General features: G+C 40.4%; 1 protein-coding gene across 1 annotated transcript in view; it reads left to right on the top strand.

Moving 5' to 3' along the window:
• Positions 1-475: 475 nt before the first annotated feature.
• Positions 476-13,934, top strand: part of BCL2 (BCL2 apoptosis regulator) — a 164,598-nt gene continuing 151,139 nt past the window's right edge. Inside the window, exons 1-2 of the mRNA XM_042465010.1 lie at positions 476-1,277; positions 1,566-2,464. Coding sequence (XP_042320944.1) covers positions 1,892-2,464 — 573 coding nt within the window. The 5' untranslated portion in view covers positions 476-1,277; positions 1,566-1,891. The remainder of the gene's footprint in view (positions 1,278-1,565; positions 2,465-13,934) is intronic.

Raw genomic sequence — 13,934 nt, 5'->3', positions numbered from 1 at the left:
TGGTGGACCAATCCCACAGCAGCTTCCCTACCAGCGGAGTCCTCCAGCTCAAATGAATGAAGCAAGCCAGGGGGAAGCAGAGTGTATGTGTGTGACTGTGTGTGTGTGTGTTCCCTGGGCTTTGCCTCCTCTTTGCCCAGCCAGACCCTCCCACTGTGGACCACCCAGCCTCCAGCCCAGCAGCAGCAGCAGGAGGAAGAGCTGCTGAGCTAGCTAGCTCCCTCCCTCCAAAAAAGCAAAAAATCCCCCAACTTGTCCTGGTGGAGGAGAAGTAAGGCTGGCTTGAAGGAAAAGAAGGCTTCCTTTTCTCTCTCGTTCACTCCCTCCTTCTTTGAGTGTCTTCATTCCCCCCTTTTCTTGAATGAAGCGTGAGGTGGGGCTAAGAGACAGGCTGCCCCCATTTGCAGAGGCTGAAGGGTGAGCCCTGCCCCAGTCTCCTCCTCCCCTTGGGCAGCTGCTGCTGCTGCTGCTGCTGCATTGAGTGGCTTCCACACAGAGCCTGGTGGGACTCTGCAACAGCAACACATCCAGCCTTCCTCCAGGAGGAGGAAGAGGAGGAAGCTTCCCAAGGGCTACCTGGGTAGTAAGGGCATTGGAGGGAAGAGGAGGAGGAGGAGGAAGAAGAAGAAGAAGGAGGGGGAGGTCAGGAGGAATTAAGGCACATCCCATTGGCCCCCCTCCTTTGCCTGGTGGGAGATCTTTTTTTTTGGGGGGGAAAGGACCCCAAACTGCTTCTTTTTTCCCTGCCTTTTATTTTGGTGTGCATTGCCCCCCCTCCTCTGGAATTGAGCAATCTGGGAAAATCAGTTTGTGTGTATATATATATATATATCAATATATGGGAGATCATTGAGCTCCAGCTCTGAATGAAGCAAAAGACCACACTGATTTGGGAAGAGGCTCCACTGCAACCCAGCTCTCATTAAAAAGCTTGGATTTCAAACCATGCATTTCTCTTCATGCCCTTCGTAGGTTTTTCTTTCTTTTTTCCTTCTCTTCATTCCTTCCTCTACCCCTCCTTTTTTTTTCTTTTGAGGTTTTTTTTTTTTTTTACTTCTTTGGAAATGTCATTCAAACAGGAGCCTTGTTGGGAAACATTTTGGAAAAATCCTAACAGTCCAAAAAGGGTGTCTGAAAGCCTCCTTCCCAGCCCTGGTTTCTTGTTTGGGGTCACCAAAGAAGCATCTGGGCATCCTGTTTTAGAGGACAAGAGTGTTTGATTTTTGTTTCATTTTTCCATCAAGGAAACTTCACAGAAAATGACGTTTCTTATTCAAGTAAGTATTTTCCAAATGTGTGTGTGTTGTGGGGAGAATAATACTTTGGGTAACTTTATTTGTAAAGGAAAAGGACAAGAAAACCAGTGGAGAGTTTTTTAGTTGAACGTGCTTTGCATGAATTTGCATTGGAGGTTGTTCTGCTTATAGTAAATCATTTTGAATGGCAGGGTTTTGTGTTTTGTTGTTGTTTTGTGTTATGCAGCTGCTTCTTCATTCATAGCCTAGCTCAGCAGATAAGAAAATGCACCTGATTTTTTGAACAACTATCTGCTTTTCTTATTTTAGATGCCTTTCAAGACAGAGGAAGGAAGATTTCTGAAAATAATATTTTTCTCGTAAACCTTACATGTGGAATACAGTGTGGGCTGCGTTTTAAATCTGGTTTCCATTGTGGATCACAAACTGAAGAGGAAACACTGGGAAGGCGGAAATACCTTTGAGACCCTGAGGACTCCCCCACACCTCAACCAATGGAACTGCATGGAGTAAAACAACTGGATTATATATAACCACACTTATTACTACTGGCTCCTTTATTTTCTGGGTGGGTGGGGGACATTTCATCTGCTTCTAGGTTCCTCCTTCTCCCACATCCTTACTCCTCATTATCCATGATGGCTCATCCAGGGATAAGAGGTTACGATAACAGGGAAATAGTGCTGAGGTACATCCATTACAAGCTGTCGCAGAAAGGATATGACTGGGTTGCCAGTGGAGACGGGGAAAACCTTTCCACCATGTCGCCTGCTGTTGCTGCTGCTTCTAGGACCATCCCAGCCCCTGCAGGGCTGGCATCTCGTTCTTCTGAGTTGCCTGGTTCTGCTCCTGTGAGTACCAATGCCCCTGGGGATGAACCGTACCCAGTGCCACAGGTTGTCCACTCAACTTTGCGCCAAGCTGGAGACGAGTTTTCGCGGCGCTATCGGAGGGACTTTACTCAGATGTCAGGGCAGCTGCACTTGACCCCGAGTACTGCCAGAAGTCGCTTTGTGGCCGTGGTGGAAGAGTTGTTCCGAGATGGTGTGAACTGGGGGAGGATTGTGGCATTCTTTGAATTTGGTGGCATGCTCTGTGTGGAGAGTGTCAGTCGGGAGATGTCGCCTCTTGTGGACAATATCGCTGTGTGGATGACTGAGTACCTGAACCGGCACCTGCACAACTGGATCCAGGACAACGGAGGATGGGTATGTGGCCCATTGTCTTGTCTTTTTCACTGTCTCACGTTGATGCTTTGCTGATACATTTGCACTGGTGTCACTAATGACTTGTGTGACTAGTTTTTCACAGTGTGGCTGTCGCTTGTACACAGTGTTCCCAATTTCTGGGGAATTCCCCAGAATCCGAGGAATTTAATTTCTTTCTGGGGATTTTGACTGAATATTCCGGTAAATATTGGGGAATTCCAGGGATTTGGGATTTTGGTAAAACATTCCAGGGAATATTTTCGAATCTTGTTGGCAACACTGCTTGTACAGTAGTTTCAGGGCATTTTGCTTATTCCAAACAAAATGTGATAACCACTTACTATAGATAGCAGCTGCATAATACTGATGTCTTTCAACAGACATCATGCTTTCCCAGTTACCAGTGGTCCAGTGGAAGGGGTTATATATCTTAACTTCTGCACATTTAACAGACTTTGGATGAATGTCTGGTGGGAGGTTAAGGTAGACATCAAAAGTGAGGTATTTCTGGTAATGATGTCGCTGTAAATTGGTCTGGTCTTTTGATGGCTGCATTGAACTGGTGGCTGTGTCAAGTTACAGTGAGGACTTCCCATCTTGTTTCAATCAGACATTAATCACTGATGTCATTCATAGGTTGTGCGAAATTTGCTGATAAAATGAAGTTACAGTTAAAGCACAAGAGAAAGGAAAAGTAGTGATGTAGCAGCTGATTCGTGTCATGTGTGGACTGTTTCTTGGACAAATCTGAAGTAGAGGGTGAAACAGAGTAATGATAGGTAGATTTTCTGAACCTAGTATCACTTCAGACTCTATTTGGTTGAAATCATCTGTGTATGGCATGTCCCATCCTTGTAAGTATACTACATAGCACTTCTGATGTTTCTAACATCTTTGGTCTACTTTGATAGAAAGCAAATAAAAAAATGAATAAAACATTTGGCATGTTATTTACTGTATACCAGTTTAATAAGAGAAGTTATGTCTCTGCACCTTTAAACAGAGCACAACCATGTTAAGCAGGTGATGGTTGTATTGATGGCCAAAGTTTTACAAAGAAACTGAGTATGCAAGTTGTGTTTATAACAGTAAATAAAACAAGTTTTTAATTTCTTTTTAAAATATCTTATTTAATAGATCCTTTGGAGTTGTTTGGAAGGAAAATAAGAACTAAAGCCCTTTTCAGAAATTGGCTGATCTGTTTTCTTTGACTATGTTGTGGACGGTACATAACATTCTGTGTGTGTGTGTGTGTGTGTGAGAGAGAGAGAGAGAGAGAGAGTTCTAGTTTAGTTCTAAGAAAAGTTGAGTTCAACATAGACAAGTTGGTGATGGATGGAAGGGAAAAGTGTAAGTGTTCTGGGAAGGATGATTTTACTGTTGATAGGTCATGTTACCTTTCCCCATCTTTTAAACTGTAACCTAATCCTATTTTGCCCAGAGGAAGCAGTTCTGCATGTATAAGTGTTGTTTTATTAACCGTAACTTTTCATTGTTTTTCTGCTTGTCTTCGACCAGCAATTCCCAATTGGTGTGATTTGCTTTGCTGGATGTGTGTGCTTGTGCGCATGTGCCTGCACGTGCGTGCATGTGCTCGTACTGGTACATGCCTGTCTGTCCGTCTCCATAATAAAACAATGGCATTGAAGACAAAAATAGAACTAGAAACACAGTGGGGCAGAGAGAAAGAGTATATTTGCCACTATATAAAGGTAGTCTTTCTTGGGTTATGGCTCCCCTCCCTTCATAAAAAGTCAGGGGATTTTCTTATGAATCTGTGTGCTAAAGTTAAATATTATATCCACACTTTGTGTATATAAGATCTGAGAATGTGTGCTATTATATTTAGAAGGGGGGGAAGTTTAGATAATTTAAAAACAGAGACAGCAGAAACTTAAATTGCCCCAGTCTCATTTCTTGTTGAATCAACTCATATTTTCTTCTGGACCAGCACAGCACCTGCTCTTCAAACTCCTGTTGATAATATAAGTGGCACCTTTGTTTATTTAAGTAGTAGACTATTAACAATACTGGCAGCTCCAGCAGAGTTTAGGACAAAATAGATGAGGCTCCAGCACAGCTTTTCAGCTTATAATAGGATGTATATTCTGTAGAGATGTTACACATACTTGGAATCAGTAAATGTTGATACAAATATTTAGCTTCTGGATATGAACTGGAAATAGCCAGAATCTTAATTTCTTAGTATTATGGACAATAATGGCTACTCAGAGTAAGGGCTGTGTGGTTACTAGTATGGTATTCCCTGTCTTTAATCAGCAAAATGATGCTATGACTAATGATGCTGATCATTTCTTGGGGGGCCCAGGGCTGAAATCCACCTTGTTCATCACTACAGCATCAAATATTGAACTACACCATTATTATTATTATTATTAAGCTTCATTTATAAAGCGCTATAAATTTACACAGCGCTGTACATACAATCAATTAAAATAGATAAAATAAACCTGCCTATGGCGTACATTCTATGAAAATAATTAAACTAATACATATTAATACAGCTTAACATTCAAGCAAGAAAATATAGCAGACAACAAATTAAAATGAAGATTAGATAACAGTCATGTAATGTCTGGGAACTCTTCCCCGAACAGTGTTGTCTTTGAAGATAGTTAAAGAGGTGATGAACCGTGCTCCTGGGGAAGGAGGTTCCAGGTGTGAGGGGCAGCAAGTGAAAAGGGGGGGATCTGAGATGGAGCAATGAAAATCCTTGGCTGGGACAAGAGTCCTTGACTACCAGAATGGAGGGCATGAGTGGGAAGGTAAGGAGAAAGAAGCTCCAGTCATCAACAGAAGTTTGTAACAAATATGGAAAGAGAGGGGGAGCCAATGGAAGGATGATAATAAAGGAGAAATCACCACAGACAGAACCTTCTTGTCTCTTCACACAACTAGCTACCAGTTATCAAAGATGCATATTTATCAAATGATATACATGTCCATCTGAATTAAGCCCTAGTCTTCAACTTTTCAGCTTTCCTTTGTGGGATGCAAGGCTTATGCGTTTCAGAATAAGGCACATCCTTTGAATAAAACATATCAAGCATGGTTGTACTTCGCATGCCAAAACACTAATCTTTGAAAATGCTTTTCTCAGCAAGAACTGGTTTTCTTTTTCTTTTTCCCAAATAAGCTATTATCCATCAGGCAGAAGAAGGAGAAACAACAGAACACAAATGATTTGCATGCCAATTTAAAATATCACTTTATTTTAAAGCAGGACATTAATCACTGTAGAAACTTCAGATAATTGACCTTCCATATCTATGAATTTTCTGCCCATGAATTCAACCATTCACAGCTTGAAAACAGTAAAAAATATATATATTCTCAAAAGGAAACCTTGATGTTGCCATTTTATATAAAGGACACCATTTGACTATGCCATTGTATTTAATGGGACTTGAGCATCCATCAAATCCTAGTGGATACCAAGTAACCTTTTGGGAGCATTAATATGTAGGCTCCCCCAAATTCAGTTAATGTTCTCCTTGCCGTCGATTGATTTTTGATTTCCGACATCTACTCCCTACAACTCTGGAAAATAGCTTCCTTCAGTAGCTATGCAAGCAGAACTGCCAGTTAGGATTCTAACTTCAGAAGTTACAGAATATGATCTTTGGGTGAAGCATGTGTTTTCCTTGGAAGATGCATACTTGGTCATCTAAAGTATGGAGATTCTGAATGGATTACATGTTAGCAGTACATAGAATGCGTGTTTTATAGCACAGTGTGTGACTCCTTTTTGTTGTTGTTAGAGGTATGCAGAAGACAAATTAAACTTAAAAAAGAACACAGAAATGCAGGGGAACCTCAGTTACCAAAACTGATGTGTTCCTGGAAAATCCTTTAACAGAATGGAAAGAATAGGGACAGGCTCCTATAGCTATACTATAAAAAAAGAGCAGTACAACATGTTGCAGCATACGTTCTGTTCAAAATTAACAAGGTCAGGTAAGCCTTGCATAAGCAAACAAAAACCTTTTGAGCTTTCTAGAGAACATTTGGAGGCTTCTTCCCGAAGGCATCTAGGGATTCCCCCTCTCCACTAGCCACCATTTTTCTTGTAATTTCCATCTTGGTTCTACTTTGTTTTCTATCCTGTATGCAGTTTTGCTCCAGGTAGAAGCCATTGGCGATCTATACTAAGAGAAGTCCTTTTCACAGCACACGAAACAGGGAAATGGGGAGATAAAATGTAAATGGGATGATGTCTGATCAATTGACTCTTACAGCTAGCAATCAGAGCTTGGCAATGTTCCTTTTTTTACTGCAGCATCCAGAATCACAAAGTCAGCATGGCTGTGTTTATAGATATTTTTTTTAAAGTTACTTTCATATTCCACCTTTTCTCCAGTGATACATTTCATGCTTCCCTTCCCAACTCTGTCATGATAACTACCCTGTGACATCCAGGCTGAGAAGAGCCCTAGGTCATCCAGTGGATTCCATGGGTGAGTGGAGACTTGAACCTGCATCCAGTCCATCCTCTAACCATTACAACAAACTGGTTCTATTACTATAAATATCCACACAATTCAGTCTAATGCAGAACTGAAAATTTAGGCCCCATTCCCACAGGGCTATAAAGCGACGAATCTTGCTGCGAGTCAGACTCGGAGCGAGTTCCCAAGTCGTATTCGAATCACGGCCATCGTTCCCATTACAAAAGGGAGCAAACGGACTCGGGTTTTTTTGACCCATGTTCTTGTTCCCAATGATATTTCTCCGTTGTATTTTGACATGGACTTTTTTGTTCCCGTTCCCATTGCCTGTCTGGAACCGGTTTTTCCTTTTTTAAGCTGTCAATCAAGCGCTTAGGTGATTAGACATCACAGTGACGTCAATTGCTTCGATGCATTTTGACGCGGGCTATTTTTATTTATTTATTTATTTATTTAGGTATTTATATCCTGCCCTTCAGCCCTAATGGCTCTCAGGGCGGCTTACAATTATTATTTTTAATCAGACAGTTCTCTGCCCTCAGGCTTACAATCTAAAAGACACGAAACAAAAGGAGAAGTTCCTTGTTCCCATTTGCATCTTTCAAACCTGTTTTTCTGGGGGGATTTTTGTGGTCAATGGATCGCTGGAGCGCCTGAGCACTTGGGCGGCTAGGCATCATTGTGATTGCTACCCAGATGCTTAGGCACTCAGCAAAAACAGAAGAAGGAAAAAAAAGAAAGAATAGTTATAAAAAGGGTGTGCAGTGGGTCTCCTCACACATCGATCTATGTGGAATGGGGGGGTTGGCAGGGGGTGTCATGCGCTTACCGCGTTTGGAGGTCACTGGAGCAATTTGCAATGTTCAGACACCCGAGAGAGCACCCAGGTATCAGGATAACCCGGGTTATCCACCACTAATTTGGGTTTTCGCTGGAGAAATCTATCAAAGTAGGATAGAATGCAAATTCAAATGAGAACGATTTTCCTTAAACAAGGATCGAACGCAAGTTCAAATGGGAATGATGTCCCTATAATCTGATTGTTGATTCGCTTTATAGTCCAGTGGGAATGGGGCCTAAGTTCTCCATATAGATATAGCTTTCTAAAATGCCTTGCTCAAGGATTTCTGGGGTTATATGATGGAGGAGGTATGGAGGTATTAGGTTGCCCCTTTCTGCCCTGATGCTCTTTGAAAATCTCTTCAGTCTTTACTTCTGTTTAGTACTGAGTGAGATCTTTAGAAATCTCCTGTATAGGAAACTTCCATTATGGAGATAAATATTTGCTCTTTTAGATAATGCTGTCGATCTGGAACACTGAGGTACGATATTATATGCTGAACTCTAAACAGCACAAGTGAGTCATGCATGTTTTTGCTTATTGTAATCAAACAGAAGTAGATTTTTAACATACATACATTTTTTAATGAAGTTGATTCTCATGCTCCCTGAAGTTGTGCGTGTTTGGGAGGGAGGGAGGGAGGGAGGGAAGGAAGGAAGGAAGGAAGGAAGGAAGGAAGGGAGAAAATTCTCTAATGAAGAAATGCCTCCTGGAGTCATGCACTGATCCTCTGACTTTATGTTTGGCCTGTTTTTACATGCTTTTATTCTGTTCTTACTAAACTGTAGTTCTCCTTTGTTCCAGTTGACTGATTGCCTGATCTGCTCTCCAACTTTCTGTTGTGCTTTCTAGTCACTGACGCAGTTCCACTCTCCTAAAATGTCAGTGGTCACAGAGTACCATAAACCCTCCAGAAATTACAGCCGTTAACACCAGTGTTTCTCCCTGTTTTTTCTTTTTCCCATCTGGATTGTAGCGAGATAATCTCCTCCTTAACAGAGAGCAGAGACAAACATATATTCTGTGGGACTTTGGAGTTAGTTTCTCTCTGTATCTTGTCAGTAAACTCATAGTCTGATTCCTTTACCTGAAGTTCAGCAACTGTGTGACACAGTTGAAAGCATTTTAGTGATTGAAGAAAATAAAGATGTCTTTGTTACGTTATACGTTTGGAATTTGTTTTAGGAACAGAGTGCATCAAGTTTAAAGGTTTAGTGAGGCTATCTAATTGTACCTTTCCACACAAGCTGTGATTCACCGTTTATTGAACTTGATGGGATCTTTTTCAGTTCTCAGTGGGCATTGGATGAGATCCATGGAATGTTACATTTGTAAGATGAACTTTCAGCTCCCACACAGTGGTATAAATAAAGGGGAACTGCATCAGGAATAGCTAAAACTGTTTTCTTTCTGAAGGAATAAAGTATGCAGTCTTGCTTTCTCTATGTGCTTGTGTGCATTTGTTTGCAAATTTATGTTGAATGTATCCCAGTGCTTGAAATGCACATGGCTAATAGTGGGTTTGAACAGATTTATTTAGCAAGACAGTGAAGCTTCCTCATTGGAGAAGAGAGTGTTTTGTTTGCAGTAAGAATTGGGTATGCATGCCCTTACAGAACAGTTGCTCTGTGCTTGATGCCAGCTATGTTGCTGTTATTGTTGTGTACTGTACCTTCAAATCATTTCCGATTTATGACAACTCTTTTGTTGTTATTATTAACTGCCTTTGAGTCACCCTTGACCTATGGTGCCCCTATATATGAGATGCCTCCAAGTCACCCTGTCCTCAACTACCCTGCTCATTTCCTGCAAATTCACGGTCGTGGCTTCTCTGATTGAATCTATCCATCTGACATGCGGTCTTCATCTTTTCCTATTGCCCTCAACTTTACCAAACATGATAGTATTTTCTAGTGAGTCATTTCTTCTTATGAGGCAACTTCAGTTTAGTTGTCTTTGCTTCCAGGGCGAGTTCAGGCCTGATTTGCTCTTGGACCCATCCATTTTCTTTATTGCAGTGCACAGTATTCTCAAAACTCTTCTCCAGTGCCACATCTCTAATGAGCTGTTGACTTTTTTCTTATCAGCTTTCTTAACTGTCCAGTTTTCATAACCATACACAAAAATGGAAAATACTATGGCATGGACAATTTTAACTTCAATATTTAGTGATTTATCTTTACACTTCAGGATCTTCTCTAATTCCTTCATAGCTGTCCTTTCAAATCCTAGTCTTCTTCTGATTTCTTGATTGCATTCTCCATTCTGATTGATGACCGAGCCAAAGTATGGAAAATCATGGACTATTTCTGTCTCTTTGTTATCTACTTTAAAATTAATGTAGATTGCCTGTGGTCATAATTTTTGTTTTCTTGATGTTAAGCTGTAAGACTGCCTTTGCACTTTCTGCCTTGATCTTACTCAATAATATTTCCATATCTCTGATATTTTCTACTAGTATTATGGTGTTGCCTTCCTATCTTAGATTGTTGATGCCCCTTCCTTCCATTTTCACACCTCCCTCCTCTGTCTAATCCTGCTTTTCATATGATGATCTCAGCATACACATCAAATAGAGAAGGTGATAGAATGCAGCCTTGCCTGACCCCCTCTCCAGTTGGGAACCATTCTGTTTCTCCATACAGTGGTGCCTCGGGTTACGAAATTAATTCGTTCCGCCATTCCTTTCGTAACCCGAAACACTTTTCCGTTAGCACTGGAAAGCCTATAGCTGCACTTTGCAGCATTTGAATTTCGCGCCGAAATGAATTTCGTAACCCGAAAAATATTTCGTAACCCGAAACAGTTTTTGCCAATCCAACTTTTTCGTATCCCGGAAATTTCGTAACCCGATCATTTCGTATCCCGAGGCACCACTGTATTCTGTCCTAACAGTAGCCTCTTGTGCTAAATACAATTTATGCATCAAGACTATCAGATTTCTTTAAGAGCAACCCATAGTTTCTCGTGGTCTATGCAATCAAATGCTTTCCTATAGTCTATAAAGAACAGGCTGGTCTTCTTTGAAACCCTAAGGTGAACCTATCACATACTTTTCTGAGGGCTCAGAGTGTGCAACTTGCCCAGGGTCACCCAGTGGGTTTCCATGGCCGAATGGGGAATCAAACTCTGATCTCCAGAGTCATAGTCCAACACTCAAACTACTACACCACACTGGCTGTGATGCCAGCTGTACCGGAAAGCATTTATCACATTCAGGTACACAATTTCATAATATCAACAGGAACAGGGGCTGTTAGACCTTTGGTTTAAAGAGTATTCAGCTAGGGGCAGGAGCATGATGTCTGCTACTTGTTTTTGAGCCATGATTTTAACCCCTCATATAACAACCAGACATTAAACTTGAGCAACAAACTCCTCCTTTTGATGTTTGAGAACTAATATTGAAGCTTTCACACATCTCCTTTTATCCTACAAACTGGAAAACAGTTTTTAATGCTTCACTTATTATCTTCATGCAGCACATGCTGGTTCTAGGGGTCTGCTATCAAACAGTAAAATACCATAACTGTGACCAGAGAGCTAAGTGAATTGGCAACCAAGCATACATCATTTCTCAGGGCAGTTCCTGCCCTTTGTTTTTCATACAATATGTGGAGTGGAGGCATCAAGTGTTATAAATGCTTGAACACAAAGCCACACAACTTTGTGTGTTACTCAGCAGTGCCAAAACAAAGGTTACAGTATCCATTTTGGGGGTACTGCATCCCCAGACACTATAGATTTCTGTATTTCCCCCAGAAAGTACATTAAAAACCATTTTTACCAAAGTCTGTTCTTAGATTTAGGTAAGTTTAATATCTGAAATTGGTTTGTCTGAGTTCTGGACCTATCATCATGTTTTAGCTTTTGCCCCAGGCAATTGCTATTTTTGGTCCATTTTACATTTTGTTGGTTTGAAATAGGTTTAAAGGATTGCATGTTCTGCCACTCATACTTTTATTTAATTTAAATCATAAGCAAAATCGCCAGCATTAACCTAGGCAATGCTGGGTAAATCTTGTCATTTATTTAGGAACATAAGAAGTTGAGTTATGCCAAGCTGGAGATCCTTTGCTCTAGCCCAGAGCTGGTGATGCTTTTGAGACTGCAACTTCCGTCACCTCTCACAATCAGCTCTGTTGGATAGTGCCATGACAGTTGTAAAAAACATTTGTAGAGCAACAGGCTCTCCACCCCTAATCTAGACTAGTATTGTCAGCAATAACTGGAAGGAGTAGTACCTGATATCAAAGACTAAGGTCAGGCTTCTTTTGGTGACTTCCATTGGAGCAGTGCTCCATTATGCCAATGTAATTCACTTTTGAGAGGGAGTCAGGGCAGAGAAGGAAGAGAAAACTGCCTTGCCAGGTCCAGAGAGTATAGGATACACCATGGTGCTCACAGCTGTTTTATCTCTCATATTTTGCTATAGCCATCCTATACCTACCCTGACATACACTGTCCAACAGTCTCGTGACCTAAGTTCATCACCATGAAGTATCACTGCTCCTGACATCTGCCCAATATAGGTCTATATAGCCAGAAGAAACCTCAGCAGGGTGAGTCACCAACTGTATAATGATCCTAATCCAGCCACTTATGTCTCATATGCTGTCTCTTGAGACTTGCTGGTAAGAAAACGTGAAGACTTCTTTAGTGGCCACTTAACAGTGATGGCCATGTCCCAACATTCATCCCATGACCAGAGTTTGTAAAATTACTTTAAAAAATAATTAGTAAAGTATTGTTAAGCATCTTTGCATCCTCTCAATTCACTAACAGGATTTCTTAGCACCTCCGTTACAGGGCTAACTGTAATGTTACATAACGTAAGCCACAATAGAGAATTCTGGCCTCTAGTTATTAGGGAAATGAACTAATTTAATAAATTAGTTATTTGAAACTAGTTAATTTCAAGCTCTGTCTCTGCCTCAGTAGCCAATCAGCAATTTTGAAGGGGAATTAGTTTTTAAGATTGCCATTCTGACAACCCTAAAAATAAATGGTTAGTAATCTCCCTATTCAAAATTGTTAATGATCAAACTATTCAGCTCGAAACAATTCCAGTCAAGCTATTCACTCTAAAAAAAAAAACCACCCTTATTTACAGTCAGTTCTGATCAAAGCTTATTTTTCCCTTCCGCCCTCTCTGTGGATGTAGTTTAGGTGGTGAAATTACTGTCAAAGGAGATGTACATGCCATAAAGAATCTTTCCAACAAAGTGTTCTCTTGAGAACATTCTACTGCCACCAGATCTTTAGAGTAGTTGGGTTTTGTTTTGTTTTTTGCCTCTGATTCAGAACTAGTCAAGGCTAGTCAGTCATCCATAGTATAATACAATAAACTGAGTTACAGACAAATTGAATAATGTGACCAAAGTAAAACATTCAGCTAACACATTGGTTGAATAGGAAAATATTTTAAATCTCTTAATTGACTACCTTTTGTTGTAACAACATATTGCAGCAAGTACCTTTCTTTTCACTACATTTACTTAATGAGAAATGTCCACTGTTAATGGCAGAATGGTTTATTTTTAAATTGGAAATTGCATTTTTCAAGATTTTTTTGCAACAGGTTGAGCCAAGTGGAAATTGTGCCTCTGGTGTTGAGCACCTGCATAATCTAGCAAAGAAAACAGCTTTGAGGAGGGAACCAACTTTACTGTTATTGTTCAAACAACATGCTTTACAAGTTACTTATTAGACTTAACTGGGATGCAGGAGCACCTATTTTAAAGCAAGTGTGTCCCTATGAATATTTTGATTTTGATTGCAGTCCTATACAAACATACAGTATCTGGAAATACAAACCACTGGAGTTGGAGTTACTTTGGAATAGTTGGAGTTACTTTGGAATAGTCATGCACAATAACATACCAATAAACATTAGAATCATATTTATTTATTTATTTATTTTGAGCCTTTGAAATGGTGGATGGATTTACACTTTAAATAATAGAATATGAATATGTAACAGTGATTCTTGAGTTTTTTCAGTGTAATTAACTACTTAATAAAACAAGCCTCATGGTATATGATTGCGTTTTGTGATTCAGAGAGAAAACTAGTTGCACAAATGAGCTGAACACATATTTAGTCCTAGCGAACACTTCCACATTGAAAAACTGAGTTGGAAAGGGACATCATGGGCCAT

Source organism: Sceloporus undulatus, chromosome 4 (genome assembly GCF_019175285.1).
Source record: "Sceloporus undulatus isolate JIND9_A2432 ecotype Alabama chromosome 4, SceUnd_v1.1, whole genome shotgun sequence".
Classification (NCBI taxonomy): domain Eukaryota; kingdom Metazoa; phylum Chordata; class Lepidosauria; order Squamata; family Phrynosomatidae; genus Sceloporus; species Sceloporus undulatus.
The sequence above is the reverse complement of the archived record's forward strand: the minus strand, read 5'-3'. Positions and strand labels throughout refer to the sequence as shown.